General features: G+C 49.8%; 1 protein-coding gene across 3 annotated transcripts in view; it reads left to right on the forward strand.

Moving 5' to 3' along the window:
• The window catches only part of ABCC6 (ATP binding cassette subfamily C member 6), a 66,908-nt gene that overhangs the window by 35,943 nt on the left and 7,126 nt on the right, over positions 1–23,839 (forward strand). The window contains exons 15-25 of one of the 3 annotated variants that reach the window (XM_055409559.2): positions 920–995; positions 3,304–3,430; positions 3,602–3,778; positions 5,489–5,656; positions 6,102–6,276; positions 9,250–9,325; positions 9,678–9,798; positions 11,264–11,471; positions 17,762–18,072; positions 20,149–20,348; positions 22,467–22,593. In XM_055409559.2, coding sequence (XP_055265534.2) covers positions 920–995; positions 3,304–3,430; positions 3,602–3,778; positions 5,489–5,656; positions 6,102–6,276; positions 9,250–9,325; positions 9,678–9,798; positions 11,264–11,471; positions 17,762–18,072; positions 20,149–20,348; positions 22,467–22,593 — 1,766 coding nt within the window. The remainder of the gene's footprint in view (positions 1–919; positions 996–3,303; positions 3,431–3,601; positions 3,779–5,488; positions 5,657–6,101; positions 6,277–9,249; positions 9,326–9,677; positions 9,799–11,263; positions 11,472–17,761; positions 18,073–20,148; positions 20,349–22,466; positions 22,594–23,839) is intronic. The other 2 variants (XM_088832902.1, XM_088832903.1) reach the window with 2 other exon arrangements.

A 23,839-nucleotide genomic window follows, 5' to 3' on the forward strand; every position in this document is an offset into this window, starting at 1 on the left:
CCCCCCGGAGCAGGGTAGCCAAATTCACAAAGGAAAACACAGGACTCCCAGTTAAATCTGAATTTCATGTATTACGAAATTCGGATTTTTTTAGTATAAGTATCTCCCATGCAAAGTGTGGGGCAAAATTATCCTGAAAAAGTGCTCATGGTTTATCTGAAATTCAGATGTAACTGGACATCCTGCAGTGTGTCTGAAACCCTCCCCTTGAGACCATCCAGTCCAGTGGATGTCAGTGGGTGTTGACTGCTTATTAAATGTAGGATTCTCAGGCCTCACCCTCAAGAAGAGTCTCCTTTATTGGTTTGAGCTGAACCATGGAGAGCTTTGTGTATTTTAAAAAAAATCTTTCCAGGTGATTCTAAATGTGTATTCAGAGTCTGAAACCACTAATCTGGTGCCTCCCTTGTTACATAGATAAAATATCTGAGACCCAGAGATATGGGGAGACTATATGTCCCTGGTTACATCAATGGTCCCAGTGAAATTAATAACACTCCATCTCCAGGGTTCTGGGTCAGGTGATAAATTGTATCAGCTGCCCTCTAACCTTTTCTGTGAAGGACAATTATACTTGTTTTAAGCTTTCCAAGTCCTTTTTTCTGTTGTAACTGCTCACCTCTGCCTTTCTAGTGTGAAAGCAACCCCAGGAATACATAAATGAACGGGCGTGGCTGTGTTCCAATAAAACTTTATGAAAATAGGCAGCAGACAGGGTCTGGCCCCTAGGCTGTGGTTTGCCAACCACTGATCTATGTAACCATCCAACAGGGAGAGAATGTGACCACAGCAGGGTCACACGAGCCAGTGAGTGGAGGAACAGTTTGTTTAGTGGGGGAGATTTCCTGCTGCCCGTGGGTGTCCTGGAGGACGGGCGAGCTGGGAGCATCTTGTGTAACTGGCCTTGTATGCCTTGTAGCTGCTGGGGAGGACTGCATCAGAATACAGGACGGCACCTTCACCTGGTCCCAGGAAAGCGCTCCCTGCCTGCACAGGTACAGGTGGTTTCCCTGGTAACAACCTTCCCTTGGATGTTGGCGAGGTGGGGGAGGACGGGAAAACGAGAATTCCCATAGACGGGCGGGGAACAGGGTTTCTGAGCTTTGCCCGTCAGGAAGGAGATGCCCCTCTGGTCCCCAGGCTGGTCATGCTGATGTTGACGGAGGCCTGGCCAAGAGGAGCCCCAGGGTCCGGTCAGCCTTGGCCACTTCTGTCCCTGCTGTGTCAGACTGGCCGTTGTCACCTCCAGCCCCCAGCTGTTTGGCTGGGTCTCTGTGGCAGAAAATCCCAGCCAACCCCTAAGCTCCCTGTGAAGGGGGAGGAAACACCCTGGACTGTATCTGTGTTGCTTGTCGTCCACTCATTTCATAGTGTTTATTGAGCACTTGCCGTGTGCCAGGCCCTGTTCTAGGAACTGGGAATAGAGTGAAGAAGACAGACAAAGGCCCGGTGCTCTTGGGGCTGACATTCTGATGGCAGGGGGTGGGGTGGGGTGGGGTGGGGCAGGGGGCACGAATGAGAAATCAGGGTGAGGGGGAAGAGTGATGTCAAGGGAGGAGTATGTGTAGTGAGGGAATGCCTGGCGTTTAAACAGAGGTCAGATAACAGGAAGGAACGAGCCTTGCACATGTTTGGGAGAGGAGCTTTCTAGGCAGTGGGAAGAGCAAGTGCCAAGGTCCTGAGGCAGGTGTGTGCCTGGACCCAGGACTCTCCACCTCTGCACCACTGACATTTGGGCTGAGAGTTCTGTGTGGTGGGGGCTGTCCTGTGCCCTGTCACAGGATTAGCAGAACTCCCAGTATCCACCCACTAGATTCGAGAGCAGCCCCACCAGGTGTGACAACTGAAAGTATCTCTAGACTTTGCCACTTGACACTTGTGGGCCACGATCCCCCAGATGTGTTTGAGAAATGGAACATCAGCATGGCTGCAGTAACGGGATGCTGGGCGTCCTTCATGATTATCAGAACCTCACCTTTTACCCCAAGTGAAGTGGGAACTGCTGGGGCTCCCACTGGGGAGTTGGGTTTGAACAGGTCCCTCTGGCCCATGTGCGGGGGATGGACTGCAGGGCATGGACAGGGTGGGGGGCAAGGGCTTCAGTAGGGAGAGCAATGAGGAGCCTGTGGCTGTGACCTGGGAAACAGGAGATGCTAGTTAAATCCTCCCAACCAGTAAACTCTGTGTGCGTGAGTACATGTGTACATATGGGTGTACGTGTGTGAGAGAGCATTTGTGTACACACTTGTGTGTACATAGACTGTGCCTATGTCATGTGCATGTCTGTACACATGTGTGGCGTGCATGTGTACTTGTGTGAGGGTGTGCATCTGTGTGCAGTCTGTGTGTACAGTGCATGTGGGCACAGTTACATGCGCCCTTGTGTATGCTGACACGTGTGCATCTATGTACAGGTGTGCATGAGGTATGGTGTGGTGAGTGTGCACAGACCCATGTGTGCATGTGTGCATCTGTGTACACGTGTGCATGCATGTGTGATGTGCATGCGCACAGACCCATGTGTGTACACACACGCATGTGGATGTGGTATAGGGAGTGTGCACAGACCTGTGTGTGTGTGTGCATCTGTGTACACGTGTGCATGCATGTGTGATGTGAGTGTGCACAGACCCATATGTACATGTGTATATCTGTGTACACGTGTGCGTGTGTGTGTGGTGTAGTGTGCCCAGACCTGTGTGCATACACATGTGCATGTGGATGTGGTATAGAGAGTGTGCACAGACCTGTGTGCATGCTTGTGTGCATCTGTGTACACATGTGCATGCGTGTGTGATGTGAGTGTGCACAGACCCATGTGTACGTGTGTATATCTGTATACACGTGTGCATGTGTGTGTGGTGTAGTGTGCCCAGACCCATGTGTGTACACCTGTGCATGCATGCGTGGTGTAGAGTGTGCACAGACCCATGTGTGTGTGTGCATTTGTGTATACATGTGCATGCGTGTGTGTGCACAGACCTGTGTGTGTGTGTGCATCTGTGTACACAAGTGCATGCGTGTGTGGTATAGGGAGTGTGCACAGACCCGTGTGCGTGCATGTGTGCATCTGTGTACACATGTGCATGCGTGTGTGGACACGTGTACAGTTGCATGCAGGATGGCAGCTCACATAGCCATTCAGGGGTTGGAAGAGGAAGGGGGGCCCCAGACATCCTCTTAGTGGCCCCCCATCCTGGTTGAGTCACCAGGAGCCAAGGCCAGGTGTCTGGGGTTCACCAACTCTGCCCAGATTCAGGCTGAGTCCTACTCAGGGACACGTCGCCCCTTCTGCATTGCCAGGATCAACCTCACAGTGCCCCAGGGCTGCCTGCTCGCCGTCGTCGGTCCCGTGGGGGCAGGAAAGTCCTCCCTGCTGTCTGCCCTCCTCGGGGAGCTGTCCAAGGTGGAGGGGTCCGTGAGCATCAAGGTGAGGCCGGGCCCCTGCCGTTCACTGGACTGTCCCCCGTCTCTGCTCCTCCCGATTCACCGTCTCAGAGCTCAGCTCCTCTCTGCCTTTCACCACTGCCAAGAACCTGGTTCCTGCCGCTCCTCCAAAACTGCTCCCAACCCCGTCCCCATCAGCCTGTTTGTCTTTTAGGGTCCAGTGGCTTATGTGCCCCAGGAGGCCTGGGTCCAGAACAAGTCTGTGGTGGACAATGTGTGCTTCGGGCAGGAGCTGGATGCACTGTGGCTGGAGACGGTCCTGGAGGCCTGTGCCCTGTGGCCAGATGTGGATGGCTTCCCTGCGGGGGTCCACACCCGAACCGGGGAGCAGGTGAGGGTCCTGGGGGGCCTTCACGGGCCAGGGAGGCGGGGCGACTGGGGCCGTTGGTTGCCCTGACCTGTGAGGGAAGGATACAGGGGAGACAGAGTGGGCAAGAAAGTAGGGGAGGAAAGGGGCCCAGCTCAGGGCCAGGCACATACCAAGTGATCAATAAATAGTCTTTAATGAGAATGGTTGAAATGGAGACTGAAGAGAGGCCGGGAGACATGGCAGGGGTTGGTGGGGTGGGGTGTGGGGGCTCTCTAACAACTGGGAATGAGGTGACCCAGGCTCCTGCCCTGCCTCTCCGTGTGACAGTGGTCAGATTGCTTCCTCTCTCAGGACCTCACCAAAAGATCTGGGTTGAGATGTCTGATAAACAGAATATGTGCATCCAGAGCTATCGGTTAGGCCGGGATTGACAAACTATTACCAAATCCAGCCCACCAGCTGGGTTTGTAAATGAAGTTTTATTGGAACCCAGCCACGCACATTCATTTACCTGTGATCCATGGCTGCATTTGCACGATCCGGGCAGAGATGAGCAGCTGTAACAGAGACTAGGGTTGGGGTGGGGCAGCAAAGCTTTATTTATTTATTTTTGGCTGCACTGGATCTGTGTTGCTGCATGTGGGCTTTCTCTAGTTGCGGAGAGCGGGGCCTACTCTCGTGGCGGTGCACAGGCTTCTCACTGCAGTGGCGTCTCTTTGTTGCAGAGCATGAGCTCTGTGGTACACAGGGCTTCAGTAGCTGCAGCCTGTGGGTTCAGTAGTTGCGGGACATGGGCTTAGTTGCTCCACAGCATATGGGATCTTCCCAGACCAGGGATCAAACCAGTATCCCCCTGCATTGCAAGATGGCTTCTTAACCACTGGACCACCAAGGAAGCCTCTGCAAACCTTTAAATAGTTACTGTCCGGCCCTTTACAGAACACATTTGCTGACCCTTGGATTAAGGAATTGAGAGTGGAAAAATGGAGATAAAGTTAAGTAAATGGGTAAAGTTTCCTGGAAGGAAGAGGAGAGTTTCCATCTGGGGAAATCTGGGGAGAAAGACAAGGCGTCCTACAGCCAAGCGGAGGGAGTGGGGTGCCTGCTGCCCTCCATCTCTGTCCAGCTATGTCACATACTAAGCCAAACATGATTTCCTGTTCCCTGCTCCCCTGAAACCCACCCCATCCTGGGTAATGGAAGCTCCGTCCTTGAGAGCTCAGAGCGCAAACCTTGGTGTCCTCCTTGATTCTCTCTTTTTCTTACACCCATGTCTAATCCATCAGCAAATCCTGCTGGATCCCCCTTTGAGGTAGACCTGGAATGTTCCGCGCCCCACACCAACATCAGCTCTCCCCACATAATAGCCATGTAGTAAATATGAGTGGAATGATGAATGAATGAAAATAAGGACTGAAAAGTCCCCACTGGATTAGGCAGCAGCGGAGTGACCGGTGTCCATGAGGAAGGCTGTAGCAATGGAGAAGTGGGAACAGAAGCAGGACTCAAGGGGAGGGAGAGGCAGATGCAGGAATTGTGGCTGGTAATGGGGGACGCCAGGCAGGGAGGAGGCTGGGCGGATGTTGTCTTGAGAGCCGGTGTTTCAGGCTGGAGGTGGCCGTGGAGGAGAGGCACTGTGAGCCGGAGCTCACTCTGGTGAGCAGACGTGCCCCCATCACACTGGCACTGCAAGTGTAGACCCAGCTTCCTGTCCCTCCCTCGTCACCACAGGGCATGAAGCTCTCTGGGGGCCAGAAGCAGCGGCTGAGCCTGGCCCGGGCCGTCTACAGGAAGGCTGCTGTGTACCTGCTCGATGACCCCTTGGCAGCTCTGGATGCCCATGTTGGCCAGCACGTTTTCAACCAGGTCATTGGGCCCGATGGGCTGCTCCAGGGGACGGTAAGTTTGGGAAAATGTCTCAGAGGCCATAGTGCAAATGTAGAGAAAGTTCTAACCTACATCTTCTCACCACCACCCTCCTGGAATTCGGTTTTCCTTTTTGTAATGGTCAGCTTTTGCTGTGAGCACGCTGCATAACAAACAGCCCCCAAATCTCAGTGGCTCACATCTTCAGTCATTTCTTGCCTACGTGTCTGTGGTTAAACTACCACAGCTCTGCGTCAGGTCACTGGCCAGGTTCAGGTGAACTGTGTCTTCTGGTTTCAAGACAGGTTGAAGGAGCTCCTTTTCTTCTCTGTTGGGACATGCCATTTTCAAGAAACAGGGCAGGAGCACAAAAAGGGGAGGTCTCCCCACTCTGAGCCCCAGGACAGTGTCAGCCCCCTCCCCCAGGTCTGGAACAGTGGTCAAGTGCATGAGTGTAACTTCCATCCCTTCTTGCCAGACTCGGATTCTCGTCACCCACGCACTCCACGTCCTGCCCCAGGCTGATTGGATCGTGGTGCTAGAAGATGGGGCCATTGCAGAGATGGGTTCCTTCCAGGAGCTGCTGCACAGGAAGGGGGCCCTGGTGGACCTTCTGGATGGAGCCAGACAGTCAGGAGATGGAGGAGAAGGAGGTACCGGCTGGGCTTTGCTGGTTCTCTGTGCCTGGCTTCTGCCACTCTAAGAGAGGAGGCTACACAGCTCCTACTGGCCAGAGTGGAGCCTTCAGACCGCACCCTCTCTACAGGCCCAGGCCAGAGGCAGACAGCTCTCCCATGAGGCCACCCATCCGCCAATTAGTGCCAGTGGAACTTTCTATGAGCCAGGGACTGTGCTAAGTGTTTCTATAAACATGAATTGTCTTATTGGGTCTTCACAACCCTGCTATGAGGCACAGTGCAGTTATTTTTTTCACCCTATTTTTCATTTTTTTTCATGCAAATGCAGTATACGAGTCCAACTTTCATGTGTATATGTCTTCACATAAGCCAGGCTCACATTTCTTCATCACAGTGGTGGTTCACAGACTTTTGGATGCAAATTTTTACTTGAAACACTCATTTAAAATGCCATTTCAAGCTTTCCCCATGAAGATTTTGGGATTCAAAGGCTTTTGATGGTTGCGGTCAATATACCACATTTTGAGTAACAAGGCCCAAATATGATATACCTAGACTAGCTTCTCAGCCTTTTGGCTGAGGTCAGGTGCATGTGTGCACAGTTGTTCAGTTATATCCGACTCTTTGTGACCCTTTGGACAAGCCCACCAGGCTCCTCAGTCCATGGGATTTTCCAGGCAAGACAACTGGAGTGGGTTGCCATTTCCTTCTCCAGGGGATCTTCCTGACCCAGGGATCCAACCCACGTCCTCTGTGTCTCTGGAATTGAAGGCAGATCCTTTACCTGCTGAGCTCTCAGGGAAGGTCAAATATAGTACGAGGTCTTCCCCGGTGACTCAGTGGTGAAGAATCTGCTTACCGACACAGGAGATGCAGGTTGGATCCCTGAATCAGGAAGATAACCTAGAGTAGGAAATGTCAACCCGCTCCAGTTGTCTTGCCTGGAAAATTCCATGGACAGAAGAGCCTGGTGGGCTGCAGTCCACGGGATCACAAAGAGTTGGACTTAGTGACTGAAAACAGACTAGTATACCTAGATGTACTGTTAGACCATAGGCAATAAGAATGTAGCTCTTGATTGGCAAATGTAACTTAGTGGTAAGTAAATTATTGCATTTTATATCAAAACAAGTAGGTATAGATAAGTAGGTATTCATACAAATCTTCAAGACAGCCATGCAAGAAAGTTTTGTGTTTTTTGTGGGTGCTATGTGGTACCACAGAGGTATCATTTGATTTTGTTATTAGATGGAGGGTGTGCACTTGCTCATTGAATTGCCAGCAGCTTGAAAGTTTGACGTTTGTGTTGGGGCAGGAGATTCATCCTGAGTTTATTATTTATGCCATGATTAAACCTACTGAGTTATGTAGCATTATCAGAAGTATTGTTGGATGGGACTTACCCGGAAGTCCAGTGGTTAAGACTCTGGGTTCCCGGTGCCAGGGCCATGCGTTCAATCCCCCATGCTGCATGGTGTGGCCTGGCCTAGAGCTTCCTCAGGACCGGGTGCTGGGGCAGCAGATTCAGGGCACAACTGTGGACTCTGGACGCCCACTGCCGCCAGCCCTCAGACAGGACCCACCACCCCAGACCCCAAGCGCATCCAGTGCCCCCACGGCCTCGTGGTGGCCAAGGAGGAAGGGGACATGGCCGCCAGGGCTTGGCAGCAGGGTCCAGGTCGGAGCAGGAAGGGGACCACAACATGCTCACAAGAGTGCTCTGTGAGTCCATCCCATTGTGCAATTATCGCAGCCACTTTTCAGAGGAGCAATTCAGCCAAAAGAGAGTTAAATAATTTGCCCGAGGCCTCAAGATTAGAACTTGGGTACGTTCGGCTCCCGAGTCTGTGCTTGTAACTGCTACAGGGACCGAGCAAGGAGGTCACTTGGCACCTTGAGGCCAGGGGCCCCGGGCGTGCCAGCTAGAGGGTCTACCTACCCAGAGAACACAGTCCTTACTGGAAAAATTGACAGTGTTCTGGTAGGAAAGTCAGCAATCCAGGTTCAGCCACAGTGATGATAAAGAACTGCCAGGGTCACCTCCATTAACTCATTTAATCACCACTTAGCACCTCTGAGCTCAGTACTGTACTTACCTTCATTAAAAAAAGATTTATTTTAACTGGAGGATAATTACAGTATTTTGATGGCCTTGGCCGCACAGCCACATGAATTGGCCACCGGCATACTTGTGCCCCCTCCCTCCCTCCTGAACCCCCCTCCCACCTCCCTCCCAGTCTATCCCTCCAGGATGTCAGAGAGCATCAGCTTGAAACACATACATTACCATATGTAAAATAGATAGCCAGTGGGAGTTTGATGTGTGACATGGGGAACCTCCAATTTTTAGATGAGAACTGAAGCCCAGAAGTTCAAGAACTGGTCCCAGCTGACCTGATTCATAAGTGGCAGTGCCAGGGTTCGAACCTCCATCTGTATGCTGTTTGCTGCCCCTGCAAGACAGAGTTGGGGCTTACAGCCAGTTTTCCCCCATCCCAGGCTCTGCCTCCTCTGCTAAGCAGTGGGTCACCCTGGTAAAGTCCCTAAACATTGATTCACTGTGTCACCCGCCTGGGGCTTGAAGATAGGACCCTCCCACCCTGGGGGATGGTGGGCAGGAGAGTCCTTCCTTGGGGAGAGGACATCTGAGTTTGGGTGAGAGCTACCTGGAAAAGAACATTCCAGAAACAGTGAACTGCTTGTGCAAGGGCACTGGGGGGACTCAAGCGGTTGAACTTGGGGCAGTGATTATTGCTGTTTCCCAACCTCAAGTTCATAGCAGATGCTTGGTTATTTTTGCCAAGTAAGTGAGTGAATGAATAAGGTTCTGGGAAGAACCCAGGGAGGACGGAGTGAGAGAGAAGGAGCCATGTGAGAGGACGCGATGCTCAGCAAGGGAAGGGAGCACAGCCGGTGGGTGTCAGAGCCAGCACCCGGACCCCGCGGCACCGACCTCCATCAAGTGACGCGGCCCCCTTGACCTTGCAGAAACAGAACCCCCGACCGGTGCCAAGGACCCCAGAGGCTCTGCTGCAGGTGGGAGGCCTGAGGGCGGATCAGAGAGGTGAGTTCTCTGTGGTGCTGAGCACAGGGAGGGCCCGAAAGCTGGAGCAGAGGCGCTGTGTTTACCGCCCGCATTTCAGGAGGGTGGGTGGCCCCAACCATTTTGGATTGAACACCTGCTGAAGAGCCAGGCAGGAAGCTCCCTCAGTGAGATGGCATCAGAAGCACAGGCTTGCTCGACTCTGGGTAATAGGCGGCGTCTAGCTGGCACTGCAGGGGGAGAACGGGAGCGTGGCACCTGATTGGTGCTCACAGTGTAAGCTGAATGAGTCAATGAGGGATGATGGCTCACTGGCTGCCATCCACACCACGAGGAGAGACACTGGTTTCTCCTCATTTGCTCTAAATGACAGGTTCGTGAAGTCAGTCCCTGAGAAGGACAGCGCCGCCTCAGAGGCCCAGACAGGGCTTCCCCTGGATGATCCTGAGGGGCCACGATGGCCCAAAGGAGAGGACAGCACGCAACATGGCCGGGTAACCACCTGCTGCTCCCCTCACCCCACGTCCCCTGCCACTGCTGCCCCCCGGGGCTCGGGACCTCCCAGCATACACAGCACTGGGTGTGGGAAGAGGTTGCGGGGGACGACTCACCTTTATCGAACACCTACTATGTGCCAAGTAAGATTTCAGACACTTCATACTTCCTAATGCTCACAACCTCCATAAATTCAGATGCTGATGGCTCCGTCTTAGGGATGAAGAAACTGAGTCCTTATGGAGTTTAGAGATCTGTCTGTGTTCTCACAGCTAGCAAGCGACCGCTAGGGACTCAGACTTAGGGCAGTCCGAACCTGAAGCCTACAGTATTTCTTCTTTCCTATGCTGCTTTGTCCACCCATCCACTCCCTACCTATTCGTTCATTCATCCATCCGTTTTCCTTTCCACCCACTCACCCACCCACCTACCAGGCTCCTGTCCATCTCACCCAGCCAGCCAACTCTTCACTTACCCAGTCATCCACCCATGCATCCCTCCTGCCATCCGTCCACCCACCCAGCCTCTTACAGACCCGCTCTTTCACTCTCCCGCCCACCCAGCTACCTGTTCACCCACCCATTCTTCCACTCACCCATCCACCTACTCACCCACCCAGCAAATATTTTCAGAACCCCCACTGTGTGCCAGACGATGTTGCTGCCTTGGTGGAGATTGCAGGCCAGTGGTGGTGGGGTTAGGAAACAGGCTAATAAGAAAGGTGATATCAGGTAAGGATAGATGCTGTAAAGATAATAAAGAAAGTGATGAGATAGGAACCAACCAAGAGTCGGGGGCCTGCTTGGATAGGATGATCTGAGGACTGACATTTGACCTCCCTGAAGGAGGTGAAGGAACCAGCCATGGAAAGAGCAGGGAAGAGCGTTGCAGGCAGAGGGAACATCAGAGGTCGAAGCCTTAAAGTGAGAAGAAGCCAGAGAGAAGGATCCCATGAGACTGGCTGATAGTGCATAGTGGGCGGGTAAGGTCAGAGGGTGTACCGAGGTTCAGAATTTCTTCTAAGAGCAAGAGAAAGTCAAGGGCAGGTCAGCAACAGCAATGCGGGGTCAGGTGGATGCTTGAACAAGTTCATTCTGGGTGCAGCTGCAGGCAGAATTTCATATTTGTGGGAACTCAACCTTAAATAAGTGACTTAACCACTCTGTCTCAGTCAGGTGGGAAATATGGTGAGGCTGGAGACACAGGCCTGTCCACAGTAGGTGGACAAATCACCACTCCCAACCCAAAAAGTGCCACCACCTGTCCCCGTTAAGGCTCCCGCTGGTCATCTGGGAGCCATGGAGGAAGGGGCTCCTGAGGCCGGGCGGGCCTGGGGGAGGTGATGCTCCAGGTGGACTGCATGGTGGTTCCGTCTGCCTGTTGGCGTGTTCTGGGAGCCCCGCCTGGCCTTTCCTGTCTCCCCCTGGAGCATCGCTCTGCCCTCGTCTCTCCTGTGTGCTGCAGGTGAAGGCTACCATGTACTTGACCTACCTGCGGGCGGTGGGCACCCCGCTCTGCCTCTACGCACTCTTCCTCTTCCTCTGCCAGCAAGTGGCCTCCTTCTGCCGTGGCTACTGGCTGAGCCTGTGGGCAGATGACCCCACCGTGAACGGGCGGCAGACTCACGCGGCCCTGCGGGGCTGGGTCTTCGGGCTCCTGGGCTGTCTCCAAGGTACCGCTCTCCAACCTCCAGCTGCACCCAAGAGTTTCCCAGGGCTGCCTCACCTACACACGGGCTCACCCTCTCTTTCCTGAACATCTGGGCAACCCATCCTGGGTGCAAACACAGACCTGCGTCCTTAAGCTGGGGCTGGGGAAGTCCCTACTTTTACAGAACCCTCAGAGTCTCTGCAGCCTCATCAGCAAAGGCAGAATGTTGGCCCCCAGGTTTGGGGGCAGCTGAGCACTTAGGTGGAGCAGCAGGTCAACTGGACTCTCCCTCCCCCAAGCAGAGGACCCCTCGAAAGTCTGGCTGCTGGTGGCTTCCAGCAACCCCACGTGGCTGCTGCTGGCCCCCTCCCAACCCTCAGAGGAGGCAGGTCCTGGACCACTTCCCCACCATCATCATTTAAAAAAAAAAGCTTTATTTTTTGGGTTCACAGCAAAATTGAGCAGAAGGTATAGAAATATACCCCCCACCTCCAAATGTATATAGCCTAGGTCATTATCAACATACCCCTCAGTGGGACGTTTGTCACCAATAATGAACCTGTATCCTAGTTATCCAAAGTCCACAGTTATTTTTTTAAAACAGTCTTCTTTTTCTTTTTTTAGGTGGGTGGGGTGGGGGCGGCTGTGCTTTGCCTCAGTCGAGGCACGTGGGATCTTTGATCTTTGTTTCAGCATGCAGGATCTTTAGTTGAGGCATGTGGGATCTAGTTCCCAGACCAGGGATCCATCCTGGGCCACCTGCATTGGGAGTGCAGAGTCTTAGCCATTGGACCAGGAGGGAAGTCCCCCGGAGTCCACAGTTTTCATCAGGGTTCACTCTGAGAGTTGTACGTTCCATCAGTTCAGTTCAGTTCAGTCGCTCAGTCGTGTCCCACTCTTTGCAACCCCATGAATCACAGCACGCCAGGCCTCCCTGTCCATCACCAACTCCCGGAGTTCACTCAAACTCATGTCCATCGAGTCGGTGATGCCATCCAGCCATCTCATTCTCTGTCGTCCCCTTCTCCTCCAGCCCCCAATCCTTCCCAGCATCAGAGTCTTTTCCAGTGAGTCAACTCGTTGCATGAGGTGGCCAAAGTATTGGAGTTTCAGCTTTAGCATCAGTCCTTCCAATGAACACCCAGGAGGCTTGGTCAAATGTATAATAACATATATTCACCATTAGAGTGTCATACAGAATGGTTTCAACTGCCCTAAAAGTATCTGTGTTCTACATGTTCACCTCTGTTTCATTGATCTGATTGTCTCTGCTTTCACCAATACCACGCAGTCTTTTTTTTTTTTCTTCTGAGTTCTATACTGTGTTTTTCTTCCACATTTATTGATGTAGTTGACACTCAGCACTGTGATTGGACTTACATCATGAACTGATTACCACAATAAGTTTAGTGAACATCTGTCATCTCTATATAAGACACAAAATGTTGAATATTAAAAAATTTTTCCTTGTGATGAGAACTCTTAGGAGTTACTCCCTTAGCTTTCATATATAACATACATCAGGGTTAATTAGGGCTTCCAGGTGGCTCAGACGGTAAAGAATATGCCTGAAAAGCAAGAGACTGAGGTTAGATCCCTGGGTCGGGAAGATCCCCTGGAGAAGGGAATGGCAACGTACTCCAGTATGCTTGCCTGGAGAATTCCATGGACAGAGGAGCCTGGCAGGCTGCGGTCCATGGGGTCGCCAAGAGTCAGGCACGACTGACTAACACTTTCACTTACAGTGTTAATTATATTTATCATGTTGTACTTTACTTCCCTGGTATTTACTACCTAATAGCTAGAAGTTTGTACCTTTTGATCACGTTTATCCCGTTCTCCCTCCCCCCATACCTCACCTCTGGTGACCAGAAATCTGATATGAATTTGCTTGTTTTTGAAGTATAATACATATAACGCTGTTTTAGTTCCTCTTCAGAGTTTTCAACTTTCCCTTACGGTACTTGTTGACTATTGGTCTCATGCCACTTTCCTGTTACATAACATAGTAATTTGATGTTTGTCTGCATTTCAAAATGATGACCATGAGAAGTCTTAGTTATGATCCGTCACCATAAAAAGATGTTATATAATTATTGACAATATTACCTCACACTATATATTTCATACCTCTTGACCCATTTATATTGTAAATGGAAATTTGTCCCTTTTAACCTCTCTGACCTATTTCTCTCCTCCCTCCCCTCGCCTCCCCTCCCCTATAGCAAGCTCCTATTTTTCTCTCTGTATATGTGACTCTGTTTCTGTTTAGTTAGGTTTGTTTATTTGTTTTGTTCTTTAGATTCCACATGTAAGTCAAATTACACAGTCTTTCTCTGTCATTTCATTTAGGATAATACCTTCTAGGTCCATCCATGTTGTCCCAAATGGCAAGAGTTTTCTTTCTGGCTGAGTCATATTCTACTGTATATATACTACATCTTGTGTATCCATTCATCTATCATTGGGCACTTATGTTTCTTCCATATCTTGGCTATTGTAAATAATACTGCAGTGAGCATAGCGGTGCCTTTATCTTTTCAAATTAGGGTTTTCATTTTGGGGGAATAAATATCTAGAAGTGGACTTGCTGGATTGTAGGGAAGTTCTACTTCTAATTTTCTGAGGAGTCCCCATACAGTTTTCCATAGTGGCCACACCAGTTTACATTCCCCTCTACGGCGGACAAGGGTTCTCTTTTCTCCACATCCTCACCAACACTTGTTTTGTTGTCTTTTTGAGAATAGCCATTCTGACAGGTGTGAGATGATATCTCACTGTGGTTTGATTTACGTTTCCCTGATGACTAGTGATGGTGAGCATCTTTTCAAGCACCCGATGACCATCTGTATGTAGTATTTGAAAAAATGTCCATTCAGATTCTCTGTGCATTTTTTAATTGGGTTGTTTGGTTTTTTGACACTGAGTTGTATGAGTTCTTAGACTATTTCAGTTATGAACTCCTTATCAGAAACATCATTTGCAAGTAACTTCTCCCATTCAGTAGGTTGATTTTTCATTTTGTTGATAATTTACTTCACTGTGCAAAAGCTTTTTAGTTTAATGTAGTTATATGTTACTGAGAGAGGTTTTTGTTGTTTGGGGGGGTTGTTTTTGTTTGTTTTGTCATGAACAAGTGCTGGATTTTGTAATCTGTTTCTGCATCTATTGATATCATGTGATTTTTCTTCTTTAGTCTGTTCTGTAGTAGATTACATTAATTGATTTTTCAAATGTTGAAGCAGCTCTGCACATCTGGGATAAATTCCAGTTGGTCATGATGTATAATTCATTTCATACATTGTCGGATTTCATTTGTTATTTTGTTGAGGATTTTTAAATGTCCGTTCTCTAGAGACATTGGTCTGTGCAGTTTTCTTGTAATGTTTGTCTGATTTTGGCTTTAGGGAATTCTGACCTCATAGAATAAGTTAGGAAATATTCCCACTGCTTCAGTCCTCTGAAAGAAATTATAGAGGATCTGAAAAAGATTGTAGAGATTAATATAATTTCTCCTTAAATATTTGTTAGACCTCAACGAGGAGCTCACCTGAGCCTGGCACTTTCTGTTTAGGAAAGCTATTAATTATCAATTCAGTTTCTCTAATAGTTTCTGAATAGGCCTACTTGGATTATTTCTTCTTGCATAAGTCTAGGTAGATTGTTTCTATCAAGGAATTGGTCCATTTCTCCTACATTGTCAAATTTATAGGCATAGAGTTATTCATAGTATTCATTTATTATACTTTTAATATCCATGGGATCTGTAATGATGTCCTTTTATTTAAAAGTTCAGATATTAGTAATTTGTCTCTTGTCTCTTTTTTCTTAGTCTGGCTATAAGCTTACCTTTGTTTAAATTTTTTTTTATCTTTTCAAAGAACTTGGCTTTGTTTTCATCGATTTTCTTTATGATTTCCTGTTTTCCATTTCATTGATTTCTACTATGCTTTTTATTGTTTACTTTCTTCTGCTCACTTTGGATTCAGTTTTCTCTTCTTTTTCTAGTTTCCTAAGGTGAAAGCTCAGATGATGAATTTTAGATCTTCCCTTTTTTCTAATATATTCTTATTCAGTACTATCAGTCTGTCACTAAGTCACTTCAGTCTGACTCTTTGCCACCCTATGGGCTGTAGCCCACCGGGTTCCTCTGTCCATGGGATTCTCCAGGCCAGAATACTGGAGTGGTCGCCATGCCCTCCTCCAAGGGATCTTCTCATCCAGGATCAAACCTGCACCTTATGTCTTCTACACCGACATTTATTTTAAGTACTGTTTTCACTCCATCCTCCAAATTTGATAAGTCGTGTTTTTATTTTCATTTAGTTTAAAATATTTTTAAAAGTCTCATGAGGTTTCTTCTTTGACCCATGTGTTACTTAGAAATGTGTTGTTTAATCTTCAAGCATTTGGGGATTTTCCAAGTATTTGTTGTTTCTGTGTTATTCCACCGCGGTCTGAGAACAGACATTGTAAAGTCTCTCCTCTTTTAAATTTGTTAAGGTGTGTTCTATAGCCCAGAATGTGGTCTGTCTTAGTGAATGTTTCATATGAACTTGGGGATTTGTGTTCTGCTGCTGTTGGATGAAGTGATCTGTTGATGTTCATTGTATCCAGTTGACTGATGGTGTTGTCGAGTTCATCTCTGTCCTTACTGATTTTCTGCCCACTGCGTCTGTCCTTTTCTTATAGAGAGGAGTTGAGGTCTCCAACTATGATAATGGATGCATCCATTTCTCCTTGCAGTTCTACCAGTTTTTGTCTCACATATTTTGATGCCCTGTTGTTAGGCAGTACACATTAAGGATTGTTCTGTTTTCTTGAGAACGGACAGGTTTATCATTATATAATGCCCTCTTTATCCCTGATAACTTTCCTTACTCTAAAGTCTGCTCTATTTGAAATTAATATAGCTATAAACTATATAGGTATAATGTTCTATCTATATAAAACTATATGTCTCAACCTAGTTTAAGCAGCAAGAGAACGTATTGGCTTATGCGACTGGAATCCATAAGTAACTAGCTTCAGGTGTGGCTGGATCCAGGGGTCCAACAAATGCTGGAAGATTAGCTTCATTTTCTTCCTCTGTGATAGCTTCCTGTGCAGGCAGGCAACCTGCCTTGGTGGAAAGATGGTATCTCACAGCTCCAGTCTGGCCACCTCAAAAAAGTGAGCACCTCTTCCCAAAGGCCCTAGCAAAGTCCCAGGTCTCACCCTCACTGGCCTGACTTGGGTTGTGTGTTCACCCCTGCCCTAACTGCAGAGGTTTGGATTGCCCAGGGATGAAATTCTCCCCACTCTAGAAACAGAGAGTGAAGTCAGCTCCATCCCAAGCACACAGATGGGCTCTGGGAGGAAGCGGGTACATTGGTTTCCTAAGGCTGTCATGGGCTTCCCAGGTGGCTCAGTGGTAAAGAATCTATCTGCCAATGCAAGAGACGCAGGCTCGATCCCTGGATCAGGAAGATCCCCTGGAGGAGGAAAGGGCAACCCACTCCAGTATTCTTGCCTGGATAATCCCACGGACAGAGAAGCCTGGCAGCCTATAGTCCATGAAGTTGCAAAAGAGTCAAACACTACTAAGCGACTAAACAAGAACAACAGGGATGCCATAAAACTGATTACCACAAGCTTGGTAGCTTCAGTTCAGTTCAGTCGCTCAGTCGTGTCCGACTCTCCGCGACCCCATGAATCACAGCACGCCAGGTCTCCCTGTCCATCACCAACTCCTGGAGTTCACTCAAACTCATGTCCACAGAGTCGGTGATGCCATCCAGCCATCTCATTCTCGGTCATCCCGTTCTCCTCCCGCCCACAACCTTTCCCAGCAGCTTAGCAAACAGAAATTTTATTCTCTCACAATTCTGAAGCCAGAAGTCCAAAGTCAGGTGTCAGCAAAAATTGGTCCCTCTTGGAGGCTCTGAAGGAGAAACTGCCCCATGCCCTTCTCCTCGCTTCTGCTGGTCACCGGCCATCCTTGGCATACCTGGGCTTGTGGAGCATCACTGCCTCCACGTTCACAGCATCTTCTCTTCTTATCCAATGGCACCAGTCATTGGATTTAGACCCTGCCCTAAATCCAGGAAGATTTCATCTCAAGCTCATTCACTAATAATATCTTCAAAGACTCTATTTTCAAATAAGGTCACTTTCTGAGATTCCTGGTAGATGTGAATTTGGAGGGGGACACTATTCAACCGTCTGCGTGGTGGTTCCATCAGGGGATAATCAGGGTGGTCAGATCATAGGATAGCTACCATGGGGTGATGGGGGTCTCCAGCCCTGATGCCCTGATGTCTCTGTCCCCAGCAATCGGGCTGTTTGCCTCCATGGCCACAGTGCTCCTTGGTGGGATACGGGCATCAAGCCTGCTCTTCCGGGGGCTGCTGTGGGATGTGGCCCGGTCTCCTATTGGCTTCTTTGAGCGGACGCCCATTGGGAACCTGCTGAACCGCTTCTCCAAGGAGACAGACATAGTAGATGTGGACATCCCAGACAAACTCCGGTCTCTACTGATGTATGCCTTCGGACTCCTGGAAGTTGGGCTGGTGGTGACGGTGACCACCCCATTGGCTGTCGTGGCCATTCTGCCACTGCTCCTCCTCTATGCTGGGTTTCAGGTAAGGAGAGCTCAAGGAGGCTCCTGGGGTCATCCAAGGTCACCTCCACCAGTCCCCTGTCTCTGGACAGGACTCAGTGTAAGAGGTTCCACACAGCTAGACATCTAGGGGCCACCCCTAGAAGAATTCTCAGAGACAGAGACACCGCAATCTAACACTTATTCTCAACTCTTTGTCCCAAATGTTCACATCAAAGTTCTTAATGTCTAACAGTCTATCAGGCTGCTGCTGAAATCAGCTTCCTGTTCTCCAGTGATCTGGAAACCAAGAAGGCATTGCAAGCTCTTGAAGACCGTTGTATTAGGCTAGACTCTTTCTGTGGCTAAAACCAGAGACCAACTGAAATTAGCTTCAACACAAGAAACAAATTCAATGACTTATGCTCCCAGGGTGTAGGGGATCAGCTTTTATCAGGGTGCTGTCACTCCATATCAGCCCTTAGTGGATCTCAAAGTGTGTTATCAGAACAGCAGCATCAGTTTCACCTGGGAACTAGTTAGAAATGCACCTTCTCAGGCCCCATCCAAGACCACCTGATTCAGATACTATGGAAGTGGGACCCAGAAATCTGGATTTTAAAGAACCTTCCAGATAATTCCAATCCATGCTAATATTTAAGAATCACTTATTCAGCTCTGCTTGACCTAATTTTGCACACACGCCTTCTCCAGAGGGCAGGTCTGATGGCCCAGTGGCAACCCTCTACTTACAGCCTCCCACCTCAGCAACCCCAGCACAAAGCAACCTTTCTCCAGCTCGGCAATCATACATCAGTTCCAGGGAAGATTCAGATTGGCCCTTCATGGGGTATATGTTCATCCTGAACTCATCATGACCAAAGGAATAGTTTACTCTGCCCGGCAGGGCTGTGTCATATGACTACCTCCTTGATCAGATCTCATTATTGACAGCTAACCCCCCAACCCCCTCAAGAAAATCAGAAGTAGAAAAATCCTTGGTAGCCAGACAAAAATCAGAAGTAGAAAAAACCAACATGGTAGCCAGACAATATCCATGGCTATCACATCCCTTCACAACTATCCCAAGTCTCTTCTACACCCTCTTGAGCTGGGGGAGGAACTGCTTTCTCTGTCTGAAACTTTGGAGTTGGCTAGAGATGGATTTGAATCCAGGTCCTGGCACTTGCGTGCCATAGAGGCTTGGACCAGCTTCTTAATCCCTCTGAGTCCCTGGTGTTCTTGCGTATATACTGTGAATGATGCTTACTGCTTCTATATTCACATCAATGCCCACCTCCAAATGCCCACCTCACCATGACCAAATACTGCAGCTCACCCTTGAGCAACATGGAGATTAGAGGCACCAACCCTCCTTGCTATTGAAAATGTGCTTCTAAGTTACAATCAGTCCTCTGTATACACAGTTCCTTCATATCCACAGATTCAGCCAACCATGGATCATGTCATACTATAGTATTTACTATTGAGATTTATTAAAAATCCACAAATAAGTGAACTCATGCAGTCCAAACCCATGTTGTTCAAAGGTCAGCTGTATTTGGAAAGAACCTGGCATGCAGCCTGGTGATCAACAAAGGCAGATTCCTCCCCACCTACCAGCTATACAACACTTCCAATGTCAAGGCGGAAAACAGCATACACTGTGCATCACTGTAATCCGACATGTAATCCTCGAGTTAAATGAATGCATTCGACTTGACCAGCTGCCTTCCTTGTCTGTTGTGGCTTTATTCCCACAGTGACTGGCCCTAAGTGAAGCAGTTGGCCTTGGAGCTGAGAATAAGACATGTACAACAGATTAGTGGTTTCTCCACCCTGGCTGTGCTTGAGACTCACTTGTAGGCTTTTGAAAAATTCCAAAGCCATGGCAATGATGCCAGAAATTCTGACTTAATAGTTCTGGGGTGAGGCACTGGGAGTTTTTGAAGCTTCCCAGGTGATTTTTAAAACGACCCATGGAACTCTGATTCTGCAAGGACACTGGAGCCCAGAGAGGAGAGGCAACTGACCCAAGGTCACACAGCAAGCTGGTAACAACTCCCTCGGCTTCTCAGACTCTCTCTGTATTTGTGACTTCTCTGCTGTCCCACTTCAGAGCCTATACGTGGCCAGCTCGTGCCAGCTCAGACGCCTGGAGTCAGCCAGATACTCGTATGTGTGTTCTCACGTGGCCGAGACATTCCAGGGCGGGCCAGTGGTCAGGGCCTTCCGGGTCCAGGGCCCCTTTGCGGCTCAGAATGACGCCCACGTGGATGAAAGCCAGACAGTCAGTTTCCCGCGGCTGGTGGCTGACAGGTAGGAAGGGGTCAGAGAAGACCCTGTAATCCATCTGTGTCCTCTGAGAATGAGAGAATGTCATACTGTGTGACCAGAGAGGTCAAGTGGCCTGCCCAGGGTCCCACAGCGAGTTGAGGGTAAACAGCGCCTAGATCCCAGGGGCGCACATGGCTCACACTATGAGCAGATGCAGATTGGCCTGGGGGTTCCCCAACAGCAGGTGGGCAGGAGGTACGGATGACAGAAAAAGGGAAGAACCCTCTGTTGCCTTGATGACAAAGGAGCTACATAAACATCCTCAGCCTCCTTTCAGTACAAAGCAAGAATAAGAATACCAGCTTTGAGCACAGACAGACAAGTGTGCAAATCCCAGCTCTCCAACTTGCTAGCTGGGTGATCTTGGGCAAGTCACATAACCTCTCTGAGCCTCATTCATTAAAGTGGGCTTGCACTCATGGAGTGGCTATTGAGACTAAATAAATATACTCATAGCTAGTACTTGTAACATGCTCACCACATACCCAGCACAGTCCTGAGCATCTTCTGTGGGTTAATTGATTTAATCCTTTTAGCAACGCCACCAGGCAGAGACTCTTTTACAGAGGATGACTCTTAGGCACAGAGAGATTTAGGAACTTTCCCAGGGCCACACAGCAAATATATGGTGGAATCAGGATTTGAATCCAGGCAGTGTGATGCCAGAGTGTGGAGAAGGGCAAGCACATAGCAGATGTGAATTCAGTAAACGTCAGTTCCTCTCTTTTCTCCCCAGTCTCCTGGCACTGGCTGGGAAGCTCTGTAGCTGTGGGTAGTGTCTGAACTCCATCTGCCTTCTGGGGGACCTGCCCTGACCCCTTCCTGGGCTCCTAGCCTAGGGAAGAGGAACCTTACAAACATTTAGGAAGCACCTCCTTTGTCCAGGGGCTTCCCTGGTGGTTCAGAAGGTAAAAGCGTCTGCCTACAATGCAGGAGACCTGGGTTCGATCCCTGGGTGGGGAAGATCCCCTAGCGAAGGAAATGGCACCCCACTCCAGTACTCTTGCCTGGAAAATCCCATGGACTGAGAAGCCTGGTAGGCTACAGTCCATGGGGTCGCAAAGAGTCGGACACGACTGAGCAACTTCATTTTCACTTACTTTGTCCAGAGGTCAATGACTTCTGCACCATATACGGCGGGTGTATCTCATTTAACCCTCTCAACTGTAATAAGCCAGATATTATTTCATCCCACAGATGTATAAGCCAGGGAGGAAAGAAGTAAAGGGACTCCCCCAAGGTCAGCCATCTAGGAAGTGGCAGACCCTCAATCAGGCAGATGTGGCTTCAAATCTCTGGGTTTATTATGTGTGCGGACTTGGACCCTCTGAGCCCCCATGTCCTCAACTGTCCACTGGGGACAAGAGTCTCCCCACCGTGGTGTTGTTAGGAGGACTAGGTGTTATGTGCAGTGAAACCCAGAGCTCCCTGAAGGCAGGGTTTTTTATCTCGTCCCCAGCATCCCCTGTATGTGCGGCACACAGTAGGTGCCTAATACACATCTGCTGAATGAATGGTGGAGCAGGAATGCAACAAAGGGGCGCGGATTTCTTCAGCCACTCGATATATATTTGTTGAGCACCTACTGTGTGCCGGAACCTGTGCTGGGTTCTCGGTGGGGACAGAGCCGTGAACGAGATAAAGTTGCTGCCCTCATGGAACTCACGATCTGCTGATGAAGGCCAACACTCAAGGACAGATTAGTTTAGTTTTCAGGAGTGATAGAAGGAAGGCATGGTCCGAGGGGCTCTCCGAGGAGGTGATATCTGAGCTGACTTGTGTGAGGGTAGGATGTTGGTCAGGTGAAGATGGAGGTGGGGTTCAGGCAAGGGGAACACCGGGGATGTGGCTCGCCACAGCCCAGGGACAGAAAGCAGAGCTTACTTGAGCACCTACTGTGTGCCGGGTCCTGAGCTGGGCACAGGCAAGACGGGGCAGCCTGGGCCTCCCCCACCCTTCGAGCTCGGGCAGGGCCTGGGTGTGGAGGAGACTGTAGCCAGGACCCTGTGGGCACTTGAGCTGGCACAGCCCTTGTGCCCAGGGAAGCAGGTGTCCCTCAAGAGGCCCCCACTGACCCCACTCTTACCTGTCCCTTCGCAGGTGGCTCGCTGCCAACCTGGAGCTGGTGGGGAACGGGCTGGTGTTCGTGGCCGCCCTGTGCGCAGTGCTGAGCAAGGCCCACCTCAGCCCCGGTCTCGTGGGCTTCTCTGTCTCAGCCGCCCTCCAGGTACTCCAGACAACCCCTAACCTGGGCTTCGGGCTGTGGGCAGAATGGATGCAGACCCCTGCCAGGGGGACCTTCAAGGACCCGAGTCGAGCCTATCAGCCAGTGAGGAAAACACGGCTCTGCAAGAGCCTAGGCTGGACCTCGGGCAAGACTCTTCTTCCCTCTCGGAGCCTCAATGTGCTCCTCCAAGAAATGGGCAGTAACCCCTTCCTTCCAGACGTTGTAAAGATTCACTGAGATAACGTATATAGAGCCCATTTCCAGCATGTTGTTAACATTATGTTAACTCTTAATAACAATATCTAGTGTCAGGTTATGATGTCTGTAAAGGATGGCTTCCCTGGTGGCTCAGACAGTAAAGAATCCGCCTGCAATGCAGGAAGATTCCTGGAGAAGGGAATGGCTACCCAGTCTAGTATTCTTGTCTGGAGAATTGAATGGACAGAGAAGCCTGGAAGGCTCTAGTCCGTGAGTCACAAAGAGTCAGACACAACTGAGCAACTAACACTTTCACTTTTTTCACTTCTAAGGTGAGAAAAAAAAAATACACACACACACTTGCATACGCAAGTAGCATTCACTGTGAATGAGACATTGTCCTAAGATCTTTATAAACACTAGCTCATTCAGTCCTGCCCACGGCCCCATCAGGGGTACTGTTACTGTCCTCATTTTATAGTTGAGGCAACTAAGCTTAAGGATGCAGCAAGTAAGAGGAGCCTGACTGACGGGAGGGTGCTTTTCTATCGCATGGTCCAGAAGCGTCTCTGAGGAGGGGGCTTGAGATCTGCGACTCTCGAATGGGATGATGGGGAAGGAGAGTGGAGAGTGGTCCTGGTGTGGAATCAGCAGGAGGAAAGGCCCTGGCATGGGGGGAGAGGTGCAACTGGTGTTAGAGGAACAGCACAAAAGGTGGTGTGGCCAGAGAGAGTGTTTGAGGGCAAGATTAGAGGGAAATGAGGTTGGGGAGGGCTGGGGGCAGGGCTGGCTCAGATAGGGCGAGTGGGCCCTGGTAAGGAGCTCGTGGTTCCCAGTGTGACGGGAAATCAGTGGAGGGAGCCCTCTTTGAATGGAAGTCAGTGGGCCTGGGTCCTGCTGGGTGTCCTTGGGAGGGCTATGCACCCTCTCTGGTCCTGTCTCCCTACCTGCTTCAAGAAGGATTGGACAAGCTGATGTCTGAGGGCTCGTTTCTAGTCCACATGCTCCAGTTTGACTAAAGGGAAAGAGGGGTCCCTGTGGCCACAGT

Source organism: Moschus berezovskii, chromosome 27, assembly GCF_049115385.1.
Source record: "Moschus berezovskii isolate FMDL1 chromosome 27, NW_MosBer_1.0, whole genome shotgun sequence".
Taxonomy (NCBI): Eukaryota; Metazoa; Chordata; class Mammalia; order Artiodactyla; family Moschidae; genus Moschus; species Moschus berezovskii.